The sequence below is a fragment of the Falco rusticolus genome, chromosome 3, assembly GCF_015220075.1.
Source record: "Falco rusticolus isolate bFalRus1 chromosome 3, bFalRus1.pri, whole genome shotgun sequence".
Lineage (NCBI taxonomy): Eukaryota > Metazoa > Chordata > Aves > Falconiformes > Falconidae > Falco > Falco rusticolus.
Genome location: NC_051189.1, coordinates 116,720,320 through 116,742,030, shown reverse-complemented (window position 1 = coordinate 116,742,030; position 21,711 = coordinate 116,720,320). Strand labels below are relative to the sequence as shown.

The following is a 21,711-nucleotide window of genomic DNA, read 5'->3' as shown; positions in this document are numbered from 1 at the left end:
AGCTTTTCATGCGTCGCCGTTGCTCAAATTCTCCCCCCAGCACCCCAGCACGGCAGCACCAGGGTTTGGCTTGTCACCTCCATCTTTTTTCTCCCCCACTAATTTTACCATGGGATCCAACTGGAACATTTGCCCTTGACCAGTACTGTGTCCCCCTCCCCGAGCTGCAGGGTCTGCCCCGCTGCCCCCAGGGTCCCCCTCCTGGGAGGATGGGAGCCCTGGTGGCCTGGTGGTGGGCGGTAGGCGCAGAGCTGTGGGGCAGCCCCCGTGCCGCTGTGGGGCCAAGGTGTGGGGCTGAGCCTGGCCTGGGTCCTGATGAAGGTGCAGAGCAGGGACGTCCCCCTATGCCTCCTCCAGGGAGCACCCGCTGCACAGCCCCCCCAAACCCCCTGCACCCCACAGCCCCCCTCCATCCTGAAGCCAGCACCCCAAGCCACCAGCCAGCCAGCACCCCAAAACACCCCAGCAACCTGAACCCCCACACAGTCCCCCCAGACACACAGCCAGCACTTCCAGGCCCCCCAGTCCCCCCAAGCCCCCAGCAGCCCACCCAAGTCTCTCATCCAGCATCCCCAAACCCCCCGCACTTCCAGGCCCCCCAGTCCCCCCAAGCCCCCAGCAGCCCACCCAAGTCTCTCATCCAGCATCCCTAAACCCCCCAGCCAGCACCCCTGCACCCCCAGCCAGCACCTCCAGACCCCCAGTCCCCCAGCAGCCCCCCCAAGTCCCCCAGCCATCACCTCATACCCCCATCCAGCACCTCTGTATCTCCACCCAGCACCCCTAAATCCCCTATCCCCCCAAACTGCCCCAGCCAGCACCCCTGGACACCCAGCCAGCACCTCCAGACCCCCGATCCCCCAGCAGTCCCCCCAAACCCCCCAGCCAGCACCCCATACCCCCACCAGCACCCTCAAACCCCCAAGCACCCTGAACCCCCCACCCGCCACCCCTGCACCCCCACCCAGCACCTCCATGCCCCCCAGTCCCCCAAGCCTTCAGAAGACCTCCCAAACTCCCAGGCAGCATCCCAGCACTCCCAGCTAGCCCCCCCAAATCCCCTAGTACCCCAAACCACCATCCAGCCCCCCAAATCTCCCAGCTAGTCCCACCAAGTCCCCCAGCACCCCCACCCAGCACCCCCAAAACACCCCAACTCCCCCAGCCACCCCTCCAAATCCCCCAGCACCCTGAACCCTCACCCAGCACCCCCACCCCCCCAGTACCCAGCATCCTCCCAGCATCCCCAAAGCCCAACCCCCCAGCCAGTCTTCCAAACCTCCCAGCACCCCAAACCCTCACCCAGCACCCCCACCCCGCACCCCTACGCCGCACCCCACCCCTCCAGTACCCAGCACCCCCAAAGCCCCCCCGACTCTCCCAGCCACCCCTCCAAACCCCCAGCACCCCAAACCCCCACCCAGTACCCCCAAAGCCCCCTGCTCCCCCAGCCAGCCCTCCAACCCCCCCCAGCACGCCCACTCCCTAGTATCCAGCACCCCCACCTAGCACCCCCAAATACGCCCCAACCCCCCAGCCAGCCCTCCAAATCCCGCAGCACCCCAAACCCCTCCCCGCACCCCAAGCCCCCCTCGCACCCCTGCACCGCTCAGCCCCCGCCCCGCCCCGCCCCGCCCCCGCACTGCCCAGGCTCCGCCCCAACCGTGCTCGTCACGTGACCATGCCCATTCATGCCTCCCCTGCCACCGCCCCGCGTCCTCCGATTGGTTCCCGCGGGCGCTGAGGCTTCTAAGCGAATCAACGGCGAGGGGGAGCGGCGGGGGGAAGGTGTTAAAGCGCGTGCGCTGCAGCCTATTGGCTCATTCCCCCTATTGCCCCGCCTCCGCCGCCGGCCGGAAGCAGGAAGCGGCGGGTGCCCGGGACGGCGGCGCCGTGACCCGCGGGCGGGCTGCGCCGGCCGCGCCATGACGGGCAAGTCGGTGCGCGACGTGGACCGGTACCAGGCGGTACTGGCCAGCCTGTTGGTGGAGGAGGAGAACAAGTACTGCGCCGACTGCCAGGCCAAAGGTACCGGCGGCCTCCCCGCGGGCCGCGCCGGCTGAGGGGGGCGGCGGGGCCTGGTGGGGCCAGTGGGGCCGGCGCGGTTGTGTCCCCCCCCGTGCCGGCCTGTGGCGGGGCGCTGCCCCCCCCTTCCTTCTCCTTACCGCTTGCCGCCGGGGCGAGGAGCTCTCGGCGCCCTCCGGTGTCCCCCCTCCCGGGGGAGCTGCTGCTGCGGCGGGAGGGGAGGGCGCCCGCTCCGGGAGGGCAGGCCTGGCTGGGCCCTGGGGGGCAACGGCTCCGCGCTCTGGCCTCCCCCGTGAGGGCGCAGAGAAGGCTTCGGCCGTGCTGTCGAGGGCTGCTGCGGCGGGGCCGGGTGCTTCCAGGGTAGATGTTTCCCCGCTGCTGGAGCAGGCGCTTGGTATTTGGCCGAAAATACGTAAATAAACAAAAAACAGCCCAGATTTGCCTTATTTAATTCGCTGTTAGTCGCAGCAGCAGTGCTGCAGCAGGCTGGGCAGTGCTCCTGGCAGAGAAACCTCTCCGGGTGCCTCTGACCCCGCTCCTGCAGCTCGGCTGTGCCTGTCCCTCAGCCAGTGAGTGGGAACTGCCCGGGATTTGCTGCTGGCAACTCATCTATCACCTCTCTGCCTGTGCTGGGATGTCGGTATCAAAACACAGAATCGCATCTGGGGACCGCTCTTCTGCAGGAGTCTTGTGTTAAGAGAAACCTGGAAAGCTGGCGTTGCGTAATATTGGAGGGCATTCCTGCTGGAGGAGTAATATCCTGTAATTTAGAGCTGCAATGTGGGCAGCAGATCACGGTTAAAGGATCAGGTAGGAGCAGTATTAGAAGGTGCAGTGTGTAAGGAGAAGAAAGGAACTGGAGCACGCGCCACTGAAAGGATTTCGGGTCCTTGTCCTGTGCTTCCTTTTCTACTTCGTGTTGATTTCAAGGCATGTTGTGATCCTTACCTTTCTTAGAAAGGAGTGGGAGAGGGGTAGAGAGGAAGTCAGGTGTAAATGTTTGCATTCCAGAAGACAAAACAATTTAACAAAACAACTGTTACTTGTTCCAGGGTGATGCAGATATATTTCTGTAGTTTCCTACTGTGAAATGCTTTGCTTTCCTGTAGCACAAGAGTTGAGGTTGGGCCCATGCCTACCTAAAATCCTATTTTAATGTGCAGTTATGATTTGGAGAGATCTGAACTTGAGGCTTGTTTCCCAATAGCTGCATTAAATGACCTCAGAGCAAGGGCTGTCTTTCTGTGCCCGATTGTAAGTGGGAGTCTTGGTCACCTCAGTATGACCTCTAAAAACTGCAGAGAGCACTGCCAAACAACATTTAAAAGGGTGCTATTAAGATTTGCTTTCAGCTCTGCCCTAAAAAACCCCAAAACGTAGTCGCCTTATTGTAACAACCTGTCTTGGAGATGGTGTGTTTTGAGGCATGGTTCACAACTTGCTTTGGTTGACCATGTAGATTGAACATTGTGATGTTGGCAGAGAGCAGAATGTGCCTCTTGCTTTGCAAATACCTTATCTCTTGGTGCCTAATGCCAGCACCAAGGGCAAAAATAGCTGTCTTTACTGTCTCATGCCTCAAAAGACAAGATACGTACAAAATATGGAAACAAATTCTCCTCACAGTTCCAGGTTCCTTGTTTTGATGTGATTATGTAGCTTCTCCCGTTCACAGTACCTCCTGGAAATGTGGTATTCTGGTTAATACTGCATAAAAAAAAAAAATCGAAGTGTGCAGTTCAGCATTCCCACAAAAGCTGGAAGCTGCTTGTGTCTGGGAAGATAGATTCCTTCAGTCATGAAGTGTAGGCTTCTGTTGCACTGAGTTATCTGACAAAATAATTATCCATTATGCTAATGAGATTCGTGGAGATGTGAAATCTCATTCTTGAGGGCAATGTACAGAGATTGTGGCCACGGGAGGTTGTATGAGATAAGCTCTCGAGCCCGGGATCTGACTGATAGTTGGTGCCAGTCAAAGCGTGATACTGGGCTGTGTTTTGGTTATTGTGGCTTGATGTGGTGTGCTCCCAGCAAGGCACTGGAACTGGTTTGCAATGGCAGGAAGGGCCTGGTGTTCTTAACCGCTGCTGTAACTGCAACCTTCAGCTTTGCTTATGGAAATGAGCCCCAGGTGTACTTGTGCAGAGTAAAGAGCACATTTTATTTGATATATGGCTTCTTAATAACTAAAACCTCTGCAAGTCTGTGCTAATGAGAGGCCACGTGGTATTTGCTAGCTCCAGGTGGCTTCCCTCAGTGTTTCTAGCACTGCCTGAGAGGATAGCTGCTTTTCTGTACAGCTGATTGTCGCTCTGTTTTAACCGATTGCAAGTCTGGCTATGCTAGTTGAGACGCACTAAGAATGTGCTCGCGTAAAGTCCTGTGAGTAGTAGTTTGCCAAGGTCACGGCTGAAATCTGGTTGCTGTAGCAAATGACGCTGGGGGGGTTAGCTGGTAGTGGCAGGTCTTTATTTCTTATGCCAGCTCCCTCCTTTGTCAGCTCACATTCAGTATCCTAAGGGTTTTTGCATGAGTTTCAGCAAAGTTGAAGGCGGAGTAAGAACCTGGCAGCTCATACAGCACCTATTGAGACAGCTTTACACTAAAACGCTGCCCTTTGACCATCTGGGTTTATGTTGAAGTGACTGAATTCTGTAGTGGTTTGCCGCTTGATCTGAGCGTTTCAAAGCTAGCATGACACATAGGCAGAGGCTGTTCAGATGCCACCCACGCTTCCATTATGCCTGTTCCCAATGACCTAACTACTTGCTGGGTTTCATTACTGTATTTTTTCCACTTCTATATACAGAACTAAACGAGATCACCGTACCTGTTAGTGTGAGCCGCAGTGCTAGTATGTACCTGCTTGATTTCATCCTCTACAGGAATTCTCAGTGTTGGGGGAAAAGTCTGCTTTTCAGGAACATCAGCTCTCTGCTGTTGGCTGCTGGTTGGACTCAGCACTCTGGGACCAGTGTAGTGAACGTGCTCTTGTTTATTATGCCATGCTGGTGAACAGTTGGGTATCTTCCATTTCTTCTGCCCTCAAAGTGATTGCTTACGGAGAAGGTGGCCTTCTGTGTTCGTGTTATTATTTGCATTCCATCAGGCAGTGTGTACAAGTGATTCCTAATCCAGCTCGTGCCTTTAAGTGTGATAAGGGAGGAAGACTAGGTTTCTCCAATATATTTTCCTTCCCTCATATAGCTGGGATTCAAGTAGCTTCTGTGGGGCACATCATTCTTCGCAAGGTGTTTCTTCTGACGGGCTGTTGGAGACACTGGTGGCTTCACGTGCTTTCTGTGCGTAGCTTTTCTGGAAGAGCTACACAGAGGAGCCTGAAAGAGCTGCAGAAGCACGAGCCTGATGGCCTCCCTGGACAGCTGTTAATGTCCTGGGTCTGAGCTGCTGGAGGAGGGGGAAAAAAGGACGACGTGGAAACTGGGAAAGAAAGCTCGGGGTGGTTTTTGCTTCTGCAGCAATAAACGCTGCAGTGGTTAGAGGCTTTTGTTTTGGAGGAAGCTGGGTGAGATCTCTCCCCTGCTTCTTCCTCTTTGTATTGCAGAGTTTCTGTTCAAAGTGTGGGTAAGTGGGGTGATCTGATCAAAAGCGGCTGGACGCGTACCAAGCGGTACATCCTGTGCTGAAGCAGAGTGTGGCTAGACTGCTGCAGTGGAGCTTAGGGGTGAAAACCTGTGTGTCTGAGAGGGGTCTTCATTACATGATCAAAATGGGACTCGGGAGCTCAGTGGCAGCCTTTAGGACATAATCTACCCGTGTTGGGCACAAACAGAACAGCAGATTTTTCCCCTTGCAAGCACAGCCAATGGTTTCTTGTCTCAGTGGGTTTCACATGCAGCTCTGAATACTGTCACAATATTGTTATTAATGATCAAAAGCAGCGATCCAGCATGGATTCCTAGCACCACATGCAGTGATGCAGCTCTCCCCTTGGGACTGCCCAGCATGGCTAAGGTGGTAGCATGGCTGTCTGCTAACAGCTGGAGAGGTAATTAGCATAATCCTCTTTTTGACAGCCTTTGCTGTACAAATTGCTTGAACAAAACACCTTAAAAGAGAAGCTGTTGATGGGGGGGACCTCTTCTACCAGTGCATGGCGAAGTGCTTTCTGAGGGTGGTTGTGGTTTCGTGTGTGAGGTAGCATGACTGTCAGGCAGTCTGACTGTACTGAGTGTCCATCAGAAGATTCACTGCTGAACATCAGAATTGAGTCTGGAGGCTGAAATTGCAGCGTAGCTGGAGGGATGTGGTGTAATTGGTGCAAGTCAGACTTGACCTAAGCATTCAGGTACCTTCCAGGAGATGGGAAATGTCTTGTGTTGAGTAACACTTATGTTAACTGGATTCTTCTCTGCGTTTCTGACTCTAAAGCTCTGTGCTGAACTTGTGTGAGATACAGCTAATTCTATTTGATTCTCTCCTTCTCCCAAACTCTTCCCCTCTGCTCTTCCAGTCCTATCTATCCAACAGGCTCCTTGGATCCAGTTCCATTGACGTTGGAATGGCAGGTTCCTCCACAGGGAGCACCAGCGAGGACCGCGGTATCTGTCCATCAGTTAAGGTTGCCCTGTGCTCCTCCTGGTTTGTCTGACTCTTCCCTTCATCCTTGTGTCTTGTGAGAACTGTGGGTTCCGTGCTGAAATCAACCCCTTCTTCTAACTTCAGTGGTTAGATGGGAAACCCTTTGTTAAACACAACACCAAGCCAGATCTGATTCTTCAGGCAGTCTTTTCTGAAACAGGGTAGAACTTTGGAAAAAAAAACCAACAAAACAACAAACCCAAACTGTAAAGAGGTGGTTAAATATTGGATGGGGAGCAGAAGGAGCAGGTTGAAAATCCTGGGGCTGGGGTAGGTGCAGTTAAGGAGGGATGATTTCCAGTGGAATGGGAGAGTTGGCTTATTACATTTGGTTTAGTCCAGCCAAATGAGTATTAATATAAAACATGTTGTTAATATTCAACAAAAATCTGTTGACTCAACTCTTCCATCAGCAGACTATTGAATTGCAGCTGAGTTTCCTCTTCAGCAAAAGCAATTTCAAGACTTAACTTTTTAAATAGCTGCCTAGAACAACTGCATGTGATGAAGAAATGCTCGTTATGGGAAAACAGAGCAGTGGGTAGTGATGCATAGTTTGCCTGCAGTGGGCTTCAAAAACCAAAGTGGTGGGACTAAAGCTTCTCAGCTTGCCTTAGAAAATCCTGTATTAGGAGAAAGCTCAGGCTTATGTAATGGAAGCTTGCCAGAGCGGGTGCATATGTGCTTGTGTACTTGTTTTAATTCTTAGCTGCAGTCACAATATTCTGCCGTTATCTTAATGAGCCCTGCATTTTTTCTTCTGCTTTCGAACTGTTCTACTCTTCTATCAGGTCTGAAAGGACTATCTTGTGCATAAAGCAGTATTAATTTCAGGTGGGTGTAAATGTTCAGAAACTAGCTTTGTCTGTGAGACTGGCTCATCCCTTAGTGACCTTCATCTGAGAAGCCTGAGCAGTGCTGCCGTGGTCCAGGGCTCTGGCAGGGCGGGAGCGCAGCTCTGTCTAGCTGTGAGCCTGACCCTACCTATACCTGCCTGAAGTAAGTTGTAGGTTCCCACTCAAGCCACAAAGCAAGGGGGGTGGGGTGGGTGCAGAAAAAGCATCAGCCTTTCCAGTGGGGGACTTATTCTGGAAGTGGTTTGTGCTTGGGAGAGTTGTAGGAAGATACCCTTTAAGGAAAGAGAGGCAGAGCTCTGAGTCATATAACATGGATGCGTGTCTCTACATCTGCCAGAAATAGGTAACAAAGATAATCCTCTGAGCGGGAGGCATCTCGGCAAACCATGTCAGCTTTAATGGCGTTGTTCTTCTGTACCAGCTCGGTTGACCCACCTGTGGAATGGAGAGCCTGTGTGGCCAGTGGCTGTATAGCAGAGGGTGTAAATTAAGGGTCCAGAGATGCCATGTGATTCTCGGAGCATAGCTGCAACTTTTAGTAAAAGTTTGTTCCTATAGTAACTGCCAGAGGAATTACATAAGGTATCAAACATGTTCAGGAGCTCGTGTGCCAGCCTCTTCAGAAAATGCCTCTGCAGTTTAAAGGTAATTCATCTTTCAAAATGCAAGTAGGTTATCAAAGCCAACTAGAGAATCAAGAATAGCTTTGGTCTCCTTCAGTTGATCCAGAATAGTGATTACTTCATGTGTCCTCGGAAATCTAGGACAAAGTTTGAGCTTTTAAGAGAAACTGTCTTAAGAGCAAAGCTTCATCTGACTGCGAAGCTGGATTTACCTGTGCTACGGTTAGACCTACAATGCCTTGTTAAACTGCTTACCTCTATTTTTGGCAAAACATGTCAGTCCTTCCTGGCCAGGTTACACCCTTATGAATGTCAAGTCATTTTTGGTAACTGATAGTGGAAACCAGTTTACGCCTAGCTCTAGACTGAAGAGATGATCAGTCAAGCAAAAAAGTGGCCCAGGAGCTGAGACTCCTTCCTCTGTTAGGAGCTGTTTTAAGGATTTAGTGACTTCTGCATATCTCCCCAACTCAAATGAGACTGGCAGGCAGAGTCTAAATGCTTTTAACACATGGTGAAGAATTAAAGACATAAGGGATTTGATGGCAGGGAAACTAAGTTGAATTTTGATGGTGTAAAATAGTAGTGCTAGTGGGAGTTTCCATCCTGCTGCTCTGTTTACATGTGCATTTGGGCACGAGGATGGTGTTTACAAACTACCAAAATTTTTTGCATTTCATGGAATTTCAGGCCTCCTTGAAATCTGCTGCCTTTCCTCTAGTAACTTCCAGGACTGACTAGTGTGTAATTTTGGTCAAAACCTAGTGACCACAGGGAATACATGGATTGTGAAACCTGACTGAATTTTTTTATCTCTCTAGACTGTGTTGCCATCGGTATTGGTAATGTTAACGAGCCCCCTTGCATGGATTGTCACTATAGCATCTCCTTGAAATTGTCACTTTCACAGTTTATTTGCTGAAGTAATAAGCATCACTTTCTTAAACAGCAGGAAGGATCCACCTTGCTGTTTGCAGCATCTGTTTTAATTTCCTCCACCTTGCTCCATCTGCGTTTGTACAATCGCAGTGCTGCTTCAAAGAACAAGATGGTCGCAGTGATAAGAGGTGCACTGAAGGCTGCAATTCTTCTGTGAGCTTACTGCTACTCAAAGTTAGATCAAATGCTGCTGCGTAGCTTCCTTCGAGGCCACGAGACGCTCAGTGTTACGCGTTTCTGGTAAACTGTAGAAGATTCAAAGCCTGTTCCTGAGAGGAAACAGAGCCAGCATCAGTCAGCTTGGTCTGACTTGGCCAGTAAGGTACCTGTAGCAAACATTATGGTTTGGGGAGAATATACTGGTTGCTACTAATGCAGCCAAGAAGATTTTTTAAGGCAAAGCTCCAAGCTGTTGTTGGAGTCTATATTCTCAACCCCCATAGATGCCTCTGGCTCTTCCTTTTTCTTGCTAAGAGTGGTTAAAACCTATAATTAATGCAGCAGTCTTTTACTGGGGGGGGGGGGGGGGGGAAGGGGAAGGCAAAGAAATTCTGAAAGCAGCCCTTGCGTCTTTCGGAGCAGAATGAAGTTGAATTTTTGAACCGCTGAACTACTTGACTAGGTATATATCCTCATCAGACTCCCTTGGAGAGCTTTTTGGCTTTAGCAGCTGTTCCAATGGCTTCCTGAAAACTAATCAAATAGCTTAGCCTGGTACTAAATCTGGGGGTACAGTGGGTGTTAGCACTTCACAAATCTCAGTGGTAGGTCCGTGAGCCCTGTGTCAGTATGGCCCTGCTCAGGCCATACTCACTAGCCTGTGTTAGTGAGTAAACAGCATAATTTAGAGATCTTGATGCTGAGTTTAACTGTGCTTTTTACTTACTAGCAGAGTTTGCCTCGTTTCCCCAAGCTGTTCTGAATGCTTGACTGTAGAGCACATCTCTGCAGTAAAGAGCAGAGGAAGTTCTTTTGTAAGACAGCCTTTGTCATAGCTTTTCTACGAGTGGAATGAATTTCAGTAAGTCATTAAGCAATCTCTTTCCAGAATAAGGAAGCCACAAGTCAAAGGAAGCTCTTGGATACTTGACTATTTCTTCATTTGGCTCTGGAAAAAATTAGGGCTTTTCAACTTTGACTGGATGAGAAATTTCTAAGTACTGGTGAAGGCTTGTACGAGAGGATGTGCGTGTCATCTCGCAGCGATTATCTGGCTCCAGGGAGGATTTCCCACATCCCCTTCCCCTGTGAGTGCTGAGGGGGTGGCTGTGCGGTGCCGTAGTCCCACACATGGAGCAGTGTTAGGGGGGATCAATGGGCTGAGCAGGCACATTTCCCTCTTACAGCTGGGCTTTTGCTGGAGTGCTTGCAGGCAGGGAGCCTGCGAGGCAAACGATTGTTTGCACTAAGAATATTTCATTAGGCTTTGAATAGCCATGCTTTCTCCTTCCTGCCTATGAAAGCATCTATTTTTTCCTGACCCCCCCCCTTCTCAAAAGAGCACTGGCTTTGCAGCCAACTTCTGTTTTATTTTTAAATGCCTTTTGGAGGGTTATTACCAAAGAAACTCGTGTGAGTAGCTTGAGACAAAATTTTAATGCCTGAATAAAGGGTGAGGAGTGAATCCCCTTGGGATTCCTTGATTAAAAATGCCGAGGGTGTGAACTTTCAGCAAAGTGACTGAAGACATGATGTGAAGGGGAACAGCCAGGCTGTGCTGGGGTTGCGAGGGAATTGGGAGCCTCTCCAGTAAGGGCAGATCATTCAGGCAGTCCTTGCAGGCATTAATGATTCTGGCTTAGATGCTAGCTGAAGCTGCTATGACCAGCTTGGTATGCAGTGTTTATTTTGACAGGCTGGGATATAAAACAGGCTGTGAAACTGTCTCATGGAAGCACTGCCCAGGCAGCTCAGTTTTTCGCACATAGCTTTCTAGTCTCTGCTGGATGGTGGCGCATCCTCACTTGGGAATACGCTCAAATATTCAATGCAGCTTTCTGAAATGAAAACTGACTGAGCAATAGATGCTTTTAAGCTCGTGATCTTCCTGCAACCGCTGCCAGGCTAGGAATATATCCCAGGGTGGTCTCATCTAGCCTTAATATTGTGCCAGAACCAAGTGTATAGCTGGGCTTTCAAATCTGTTTTGATTCTTACTCAAAACTGGTGTTTTCTTTAATCTCACGGTCACCTGCAGATGGTTGGCATTCTCCAGAAAGGATTTGGGCACGTATGAGGTGATGTACAGGGGCATGAGATGCTTAATCAGATCAGAACAAGCTATGCCCAGCTAAGGTTAGTGCCATGTAACTTACTGCGGAAGTTTAAAATTAGTCAAAATACTGAAACCAAAGTGACTGCAGCATTAGGCTTGCACGTCTGATACTGGCTGTCATTGCAGCAAACCCCCAGTTTTGCATATGGGAAGCAAGTTTTCATTTAGCCCTTAAACTCTATAGCAGTCTGGTGGCTTTTAGAACATTAGCAAGAGCATTCATGCGAGGACCACTTTCTTTTATGCCGCTTTCTAGCGGGTTAACAAGCAAAATGCTTCTGTTAGCCTTGTCCTAAAATCTTTTGCATGTGAGTCTCCATGATTAGGTGAAGCCAGAGGGTACTGTGGTCCCTGTGGCATGGCATGCCCTCCTGGGAGCAGTTCGTGGTGTCAGGGTGTGCACAGAGGCTGCAAGGGAAGATAGTGCTCTGCTGCAGCCCTAGCAATGCTGATAAGCACCGCTGTGGTATTCTTTAAAGCAACTTACCCACATAAAAACATTTCACCCTTAACTTCCGTGAAGGTGTTTTGCCCCTTCTGTCATCGCTCAGTCGCTGTAGTTTCTGTATACAGTCTTCAGCTTGGCTTAGTTTTGGGGAAGTTAAATGCTGCAACATGTGACCGAACTCTCATCTGTAAATACCACCTGGGTCTTTCTGCAAGTCAGTCACCTTGAAAATAGCATGTGAAACTGTGGGGGAAGCAACTCTATGAAGTTCTCCCCAGCCAGAGCTTCACTGGGCACTTCCTCCTGTGATTTCTAGCGAGAGCTGCTTCGTCGTGCCCTCAAAAGAGGGAAGTGGGAGGCTTGTGTACATTTACATGATAACCCATCCCCCCCTTGCCCACAAAACGAAGTCCTTCATCATAAATAAAATCATAAAAATGCCGTTTTATCTTAAGAGTTGGGTGCACTGGATACTAGCAAAGCTGAAGGTCAAAACAGAATGTGCTTGGGCTGGTGCTTCTGCATGTTATGTCCAACCTAACCAGGACATCTGAGCTTTGTCCTGCTGCTTCCTTGCTGGCAGCCTGCTTAGGCCAGGCTGTCTTGCTTGGGATACCCTTGCTTTCAGCGAAAGAAACCCTTGTAGTGTTCCTCACCGCCCAAGGCACCAAATGATAATTTTAACGAGCGTGATGTTATTTGGAGTTTGATTCGGGGAGGCAAAACGGATTGCCTCGCACCGCTGCCGACAGGCTGCCGTGCTGCTCAGCACTGATTATTCGAGCAGCAGCTCTTCCCTGTTGTGTTGCGTCTTGCTGTGTCAACCTCTCGCTGCTGTTGAGGCAAGTGGTTCTCTTCTGCAGCTGCTTATCTTAAAGCAGCTTTTCACTCTCGAGGGGTGTAGCTGTATCTTGTTCCTCTTTTTATCACAGTGTGGCTAGAATACAAGGCTGTGTAACTAGGCTAAAAGAATTGCTAGTTATATCCAAAGTATGGAGTGCTTGGATCTGGAATTCAAAATCATACGCCTTGCAGAGCTGCGGAGCTTTGGGCAATATTTTGGAGAACCATCCCAAGTATTGCTCTTGAGTGGCTCTAGAGTCACCACTGTGTCAGAGAACAGACTGCTGAAATTCTGCCATCGGTCTTCTCCCTGGCTCCAAACAAAAACGACCCCCCATCCCCAAACTTCTGGCAAAAACAGCCCCACGTCCCCAGACCTCTGGCGTTTCCTCGAGGCTGCAGACCTGAACATGGCAAGGACACCCAAACCCTGGCTGGAATAAGGGTCAGTGGAGAGAACTACCCTTGGTTGTGTAACAGTGTTATCTCTAAACCAAATGCTAGCTGCTAGGAGGATTTTTGAAAGCCTACGTATTTTTTTTTTAAAAAAAATATTCACAGGCATAACGAAGCTGCTTCAGTATTGGAGTCATCCAGAGCTGGGATCTAAGAGTTGCAGCAGTGGTCAGCTGTTACTCCTGCACTCAGCCCTTCCTATTTCAGATCCTGCATCACAAATAAAGGAACACTAAAGCAGCGTGGCTATAACAGCCTGTACCACTGAGTCATTCTCTTATGTGGCATCGCAGGGTAGGAGGAGGTTGCAGGGGCTTGAGCTAGCACATGTGACAAACCAGTGAGCTGATTACTATAGCCCTGATGTAGTATCTAGCTGACTATTAATCCTTTTAGTCCTATAAAGGCTAAATATATCTAGAGTTTACATCTAACCTTGAATCTCATGCTTAATCCTGCTGGCAGTCTCACGTTATAGCCTTCAGGGTGCATCTTGGGGAGAAGGGCACAAATAAATGAAATGAAGGAGCAGAGTTTTCTGGCTTCAACCTTGGTGTGCTACAGGCATAACACTGAACAAGCCTTTTGTCCCCACGTCTCACTTTGTCACTGGTGTACTCAGGTGCTGCTGAAAGTACAGGCCCCCGCTTTGCTGCGTTCAGCCCTTGATATTGACAGGTATGGTAAAGGAACCAAGGTATAGGCAGCAGTATGCTCCTGTTAAGGTCTTCACCAAGAGCTGTTCCTAAGCTGGGAAGTGACTTTCACCAGCTTCATTGAATTAGTACCATTCTCCAAGGCCACTCTTAAGTGAAAAAGCAGAATGCAATGGCAGGCCAGGTGACTTTTTTCTTTTTTTTTTTTTTTTAAAAAAAAAATCATAACATGAGTTAGCTGGAATAGGTACTTGGAGGTAAGTTAGAGGTTCCATGCCTTTGCCCTGGAAGGGACCATGAGCCACTGATAGCATGAGCGGCACCAAATCCCTCGGGATACTCTAGGCTTCCCCAGTAAATAGGAGTTAAACTGTTAACAACAATCTAGCATATCTAGGAGAGTCAAATACAGCGCTGCTTTTTTAGGGCTTTGAAATTACACTTTCCCCCTCTTCCCCCTCCCACCTCAGCCTCATTAGCTTTGAGGCTTGCTATTTTAGTTATGGCAAGAAAAGACAGAATAACTCTTCATCTGCCACAATGCCTGTAACGCTTAGAAAAAGGGCTAGAAAAAAAGAAAAAATTAGTTTACTGGAGGCTCTTGGGTCCCTTACTCAGGGTGTGGCTGTGCAGTGGCTGCCTGGGCAGCATGGACAGGGATATCTAACCCATGGCGGAAGCTGCCACGGATGATTTGGTTTTAAAACCTGCCTGTCTTGTACTGCAGAGGACTACTTCCAAAGCTGGCTTTCCTTCAGCAGGACTGAGGGTTTCCATGGCCAGGGTCTGTTGGCCCTGGCTGGGAGGGGGGCTGCGCGTGGTGGCAGTGCCTGTGGACCTCCTCGGTAATGCATTTGCTGGGTTTCCTTCAGAGACCTGTTTGCAGTGAGTAAAACTAAGCTTGTTAATCTTTCCCCTGTGGATTGTTTGGGTTTTTTTGACCCTGGCATGATCTCCCTTCTACACCTCGGAGCTGTCCTGCCTGTCTGAAAGCCGCATGCAAGCTGTGAACCTGAGCTGAGCTGTAGAAACTGCGGAGTGAACTGTCCATCGGTCTTGGGCCAGGATTGCAACCTGGGTTCTGCCCCTGGCTCTAGGTTTTTGGTGGCCAAAGTACCGGGTTTTGCTCTGCTCTCCTTACTCAGCTGTAGCCCCCTGCAGAAGACTTGATGTCTTCTTCTGGTCCGTGTGTCAAATGCTGAGTATTTTATGCTGCTTTTCCTAGAGCAGTAGTGAATATTCTGGAACAGATTCCACTGCAGTAAGGTTATCTGAGAAAGATTCTCCATTGCTAAAGCAGGAACACGGGCTTATATTGACATGGCTGTTACATGGGTTTAAGCAAGGTGAAATCGGGGGTTTATAGTGTCTTGACTGTTTGCCTATTCTTCCCTCTTCCTCTTAGACTTGTCTTGCATAGAGCTCTCAAAATGGAAGAGGGAGGCAATGAAATACTAGCTTTAAGTCTAATGATTGGGAGACAATATTTAGACATCCTGCTGATGTCTAATTCCAATGGCTAATCTGGATGAAAATCTAAACGCCTCAGTCCCAGTTCACTTGGTACAGTTTCTCAGTTGCTCAAGGCAACTACAGGTTGACTTGATGTGAAACACTTGTGTTTCTTCGCAGGGCCACGATGGGCATCCTGGAATATCGGTGTATTCATCTGCATTCGTTGTGCTGGGATCCACAGGAACCTAGGAGTTCACATATCCAGGGTAAAGTCCGTCAATCTTGACCAGTGGACACAAGAACAGATACAGGTAATGTGAGCGAAACGTGAACAGGGTTGTTCTGTTAGCGGGGCTTGGTAAACTTGGAAGTCAACAAAGTCTGAATAGGCCAAAGGTGCAGGAAGATGACGCCAAGTTAGGTTAGATCGGGAGGGAAAATGTCATCATTTCAGGCTCTGCAAACATCAGGGTAAAGACAAATGCTCGGCAAGTTTCTGTAAAAATGCCAGTGGCTGCTACTGTCTGGAGCAGGAGCTGCTGCCCACCTGCTCTCCATGAGGTTTCCAGAAATCAAATCCTGGACTTACAGGGTGACTTCAGGTTCCTGATGTGCTGTTTATCTTACCTCTGACTATATATCATGCTGTGGTGCTTAGGACTGGCTGATTGTAAGGGGAGGGGGGATCATGACGACTGCATCAAGGATTCCCAGCTAGAAGGTTTGCACCAAAGGCCTGAAGAGTGGCTTTCAGGTACAGAACAGACTTCAAAAGTCTACACATGTCTTCTAGTTAACACAGACTCTTGCTTGGTAACCTGGCATGCTAGTATGGCTTTAATGTCTGTAAAACAAACAGCTCAAGGATTCTTTTGAATTGCAGTGCATGCAAGAGATGGGAAATGGAAAAGCAAATCGTCTTTACGAAGCCTACCTGCCAGAGAACTTCAGGCGACCTCAAACAGATCAGTATCCTTTCTTCCTCTGCTGCTGGGGAAATGTGGAGTCTTTTCATCTTGTGGCTTTGTAGCTGCTCCTCTTGCACAGGAGGCTTAACTTCACGTGCTGGGGCATCAGCTGTGAGAATGAGCTCCTAGCTAGGCACCCTCTGAGTGTTGCTTCACTTGCAGGCTGCTTGCTTACAGAGTGAGGCAGAAGAGGGCTAAAAGGGTCATTTCTGAGCTGTAGGGGTGGAGAAGGGCAGTGCAAATGTTACAACCTGAAACTGTTGTGTGAGATGCACTGTAGAGTCTGTGGTGAATAGGAGGGTTGACTTTCAGAAGTGCTGAGCATTTAAAATTCTCAGTGGAGACAGATTACAAAGGCGTAACACTTCTGAAAATTTAAGCTGGAACTTTTACCTTTCAGGAGGGTTTCTAGATGGTGGGTGCAATGGGGGTGGTGACATGAATCTAAAGAAACACAGGAGAACCTCTCCGACATTTTTTTGTTTTGTCTTGAGCTGGTGGCTGAGGTGCTTTTGTATGCACAGGATTCATTTCTCCAACCGCTGTGTGATTTGTGTTAATGATATGTATGCTCTGAAGTGATTGCTAAAGTAAATATAAATCAGTGAAGAAAATACACCAGGAATTTAAGCCCTGATTTAATATACCTTTTATAGCACTGCCATGCTTGGAATAACCCAAGGGCAAAAACTGAGTAGCTAAAGTAGTTGGATCCAACACTAAATTATTTTAAGAAAGTTACTGCTGGAAATGCTCTTTAAACAGTCATTAGTTTAGTTACAGCCTGTACCTTGTATCCACATGTCAAATACTACTACGTAAGTCTTCTATTCTTGAATTATTTGTCTTTAACAAGCTGCTTGCAGAGCTGTGGAGAGCTTCATTCGGGATAAATATGAAAAGAAGAAATACATGGACCGAAGTATTGACATCAACGCATTTAGGGTTTGTTTCTAATCACTTCTACAGAAGCTTGAATACATGTTGAGATGCAAGTGTGTGTCTGCCTTATGAGTAAGCGGTGACACTATGAAAATAGACAGTTTAAAAGTTTCCTGTATTAGTGACTAAGCTCTTCTCTGAAGCTGATTGCATTCAGTCATTCTGTCAAAAGAATTTAAATTGGAGGGAACCTTTGAAGGCCGTCTTGTCCAACTCTTCAAAGCAGGGCTGTCTTCAAACAGAGGTCTTCAGCTGTATCTTTGAGGTTTTCTTAGATTAGTAACAGCATCATGTAAAGCTCTACATGAACTTTCTCTTTGTGTAATGACATGAGTTTTGACCCTCATGTCAGTGGGGTGTTTTTTCCTTACAGAAGGAAAAAGATGACAAATGGAAAAGGAGTAATGAGCCAGTATCGGAAAGAAAACTGGAACCTATCGTCTTTGAGAAGGTGAAAATGGTAAGACCAAAAGACATGGTCATGGATCAATTGTAAAGACTTCTCTCAAGCAGATCAGAGGTAATCCAGCTTGATATGGAAGCATTTTTTCTGGCCTCGGTCATAGCAGTGGATGCATTCGGTCACACTAATGGTAGTAGCTTGTTTTCCTCTGCTCAACCAGATACTAAGCAGATGTGTTCTGCCGTGCAGCTCTGAGCAGGTTGGAATCCAGCTACTCCCTGCTTAGCTTTCCAGCTTGAGCAGTTACTTTCTTGCTAGTTTAGAGCATGCTTGAACTTGACGGTGGGTTCCAACATAATGGGACAATAAAACTGTGTAATACTCTGCAGTTGTTTGCTTTGGAAGCACTTATGGCCCCTGGAAAAAGAATTTTAAGGGTTAATCTCATTAAAGCCTCTAAAGTAGCAGAGCAAAATCAGAATTTGAACAAGGCTTCTGATGTTCTTTTTTCCCTAGCCTCAAAAGAAAGAAGAAACGCAGCAGTCTAGAAAAAGTTCCCCTAAATCTACCGAACCAGTAATGGACTTGCTGGGACTTGGTAAGAGCCTTTCCAGCCTCACCACACTGTTACCCTGACCCTGTCCATCTTTGAGCTTGTGAATTTGATGAGCTCTTAGTACTTATTTTCCATGTCAGGTGAAGAATAACTGATAGGAGCCGTAGAGCATTTTGCTTAATTACTCCAGTGCAACTCGAGCATGGTGCTTGACACTGCAGCAGAAAGTTTTCCTTATGTTTTCCTTTATGCTGGTGCAGTGATTGCGCCTGTAGCGTTACAGGAGCGGCTGTGGTGGTCTCCAGACAGCATGGCTCCCAGCTGCTCTGAGGTTAACAGGGCAGTTGTGGCGCAGTACGCTTCTTGGTCCCCAGCCAGTTCCTTCTCAGCACCAGCAGGATGAGCAAAGAGCTGGCAGTGTGTGGCTGCAGCAGGTTAGGGGTCAGGTCACTGGGTTGAGTGGCATGTTGGCAGGGAGGCTGCCCCTCAGCCTGAGGCCATCTGGGTGAGCATCCATCGCGGCTTTGTTTCTCCCAGATGCTCCTGTGACAACCACGGTTACAAACGGCCGGCCTAGCAGCCTGGAGAAGGATCTTGATCTTTTTGCATCGGTGGGATCAAACTCCGACTCCAGGAAGGTAAGGAGGGAATAACAGTGCTCGACAAAGCCTCGTTAGATGCTGGAATGAGATGATGATCTGTGTCTTCCCCTAGTGCTGAGTGCAGCTGTTGCACTTGTGCTGCCTCTGTCTCAGGTCACTGGCTCTATGCCAACATCTGGAAGTGCTGGTTCTGTTCCCGAAAACCTGAATCTCTTCCCTGAGCCAGGAGGCAAAGGAGAGGAAGCGGGGAAGAAGCAACTCTCTAAGGACTCTATCCTCTCCTTGTACGGCTCTCAGACACCTCAGCTGCCTGCGCAAGGTAACAGCTCTCAGAATAGAGCTGCTGACTGGCAGCGCACTAATTCGGAGTGGGTGGGGTGTCCTGGTAGCTGACAAGCGGAGAAGTGGGAATGTAGGTGGTCCTTCTTGAGAACTGGTGAGTCGCATAATAAGCAGCTTAGTCTGGATGTTTCGGGACCAAGAGAATGTTGTGATAGTCCCAGAGTTAAAGGTTGGCATTTCAGCCCCTGGCAATGAGTGTAGCGGTTCTTGCCTTCATTGCTTCTCTGCCTTTTTCCAGGAGCCATGTTCATGGCCCCAGCTCAGATGGCTTATCCCGCAGCGGCGTATCCTAGCTTTCCAGGAGTAGCCCCCTCCAGCAGCATGATGGGAAGCATGATGGCACCATCGGTGGGAATGATGGCCCAGCCTGGAGCTGCCGGGATGGTGACTCCCATGGCCATACCAGCTGGATACGTGGGTAACGTGCAGGCTGCTGTCATCGGTGTCCCCAGTGGGATGATGGCAGCGCAGCAGGCTGGCTACGTGGCTGGCATGGCAGCAGTTCCCCAACCAGTCTATGGTGTGCAGCCAGCACAGCAGCTTCAGTGGAACATCGCTCAGGTGAGGTGTCATCTGCTGGTGACCCGAGGGTGGGGGAGGCACATGTGACTAATCCAACCCTGTTACCTGGAGATTTCAGTGATTCCACAGCCTGGCTCCTGGGGCTGGGTGAGGTTCTGCTGATGCCACAGGCAAACCGAAGGATCACCAAGGGGTGACTTGGTCAGAGGTCTTGGTGCTTGGTGGAGAACAAACATCAGGGCAACGTTAGCTGAAGTGAAAACTTCCTCAGCTGAGCATGCACCTGAGGAGCCAGTGGCTTCACGATAACCCTTCTAAAGAACCTGCTTAAGCCTGGGATGTGGTGGGGATCGTGAGTTTTGCCTCTGCTGTGGGCTGGCGGTGTCCTCGACGTAGCCTTGACTTCCCTCCTCTCCCCTTTGCAGATGACCCAGCAGATGGCTGGGATGAACTTCTATGGAGCTAACGGCGTGATGGGATATGGACAGTCAATGGGTGGAGGAGGTGCCCAGGGAAGCAATCAGTCCCTCAGCACTCAGATGTGGAAATGATCCCTTGCGTTGTGACCATTTTTGCCTTCTGTTCTGTTCTTCAAAACTGCTCCATGAGACATTCAGGGCTTTTTCTTTCTGGCTGGCTGCCCAGCCTGAACCTCCTTCCATCCCCGAGACCCATCTCTGCCTTTTCACTGTCAGACACGGTGAAAACCTCAAGTCATCAGAACGTGAGCTCCCCTGTATTTAGCACAGTCAATGCACTCTTCTGGGGTGGACCCCCTCCTTGCACAAACCTCCACTAATGCTTCTGGGTAGCACTTGGTGTCCTGCTGGGTATCTTAGCAGAGGTGTGACTGAGCGAGTTGGGAAAGCCGTACTTAATACTGCCTGTGGCATCAGGCTGTTTAAAAATCACTTAAACTCTAGTATTAGTAGGGGGTTTGGTTAGCAGAGGGGTGAAAACCTTGTTTGGTGCTGAGGAACTGGATTTTAACCCAAGCCCAGGGGCAAGCAAGCCTTGCTACCTCCTCCCTTGAGTGGAGTTCTCCGGAGCTGAGGCCTCGCTGTGCTTGGCTCGCCAACCCTCATTGGAACCAAAGTCATTTTGAAGACCCCTCTCCCTCCCCCCGTGAGCAAGCAGGATTCTCGCACAGTGTGGGGGCAAGGTGTTTGGAATGTGAAACTTGCACTTCAGAGTGGCTTTTCTGTCTAATATGTGGTATTGATGTATTTAACTTTTAACAATCTAACTGAGAGTTAACTTATCAAGGGGCTGAGAGCCCACTGCAAGTTTTATTACAATTTTAAAATGACTATGGCATCCTAATTTATACTTTTTTCATGTTTTTTTTGTTTTGTTCCTGTGTAATCCTGGTACATCTTCCTGGCTAGCTTTTGACATTTGAATTCTAGGCATAAGAAGTGGGTGGGTCAGATTTCTTTTCACATCTTCAGTAGAACACAACTGCTTAAACTCATCGGCGTGAGCAAGAAGTCAAGACTTCTGTGGTCTACTTTATCCTGTGTATATGTAAATTCCCAAATAAAATATTGCAGTGAAACCTCAGCTGACTTCTCTTGTTTTTAAACAGCGTAACAGATTGTGTTAAACACTGTCACGGGTGCGAGTTGTTCACTTCAGGTGCCTTTTTGGAGCCTTTCATCCAAATCAGACCTACTCCATCTGCTTTGTAGCAGGGCTGCGTCCCAAATGTCAGGTGAGAACAGTGTTTGCCTGAAAGCGAAGGACTATCAGCATGCAAAGAACCAGGCTCAGCAGAGGCAGAATCAGGTCAGTTGACACTTTTATATACAAGAGAGACTCACAGCTTAGGGGGGTGGGTAAACGCAGCATTCCTGCAGCTCGGGCTGCGGGGATGACTTCAATTATTAACTTCAATTATTAGGGCTGCAGCTTCACACTCGTGTCCAACAAAACCTGACCGAGGCCGATCCAAAAAGGTAAATGTTAAGCTTTAACGAAAAGTGGTAACAGTGAGAACAGGAAAGGCTTGGGGGGGGCGGTTAGGAGTCACCGAAGGGACAGACACAGAGGCCAGTTTTCCTTCGGCTTGTGGGTGGCTGTGTGCAGCTGCAGGGGAGAGGGCTCAGCTGTTTGCGTGAGCCTTGCTCGGATGGTGCTCCACTTGCATATTGATGATGGTATTTCTTTCCTCAAGTCCAAACCTGCTCTTTTC

General features: G+C 49.1%; 1 protein-coding gene across 1 annotated transcript; it reads left to right on the top strand.

The window, feature by feature from the left end:
- Positions 1–1,856: 1,856 nt before the first annotated feature.
- SMAP2 (small ArfGAP2) lies at positions 1,857–21,080 on the top strand. The gene is made up of 10 exons (XM_037379825.1): positions 1,857–2,028; positions 15,360–15,493; positions 16,066–16,151; positions 17,017–17,095; positions 17,466–17,552; positions 18,012–18,093; positions 18,589–18,689; positions 18,807–18,972; positions 19,234–19,556; positions 19,943–21,080. Exons 1-10 carry the CDS (start codon positions 1,926–1,928, stop codon positions 20,066–20,068), a joined length of 1,287 nt encoding a protein of 428 aa, XP_037235722.1. The 5' UTR covers positions 1,857–1,925; the 3' UTR covers positions 20,069–21,080.
- The last annotated feature ends 631 nt before the right edge of the window (positions 21,081–21,711 follow it).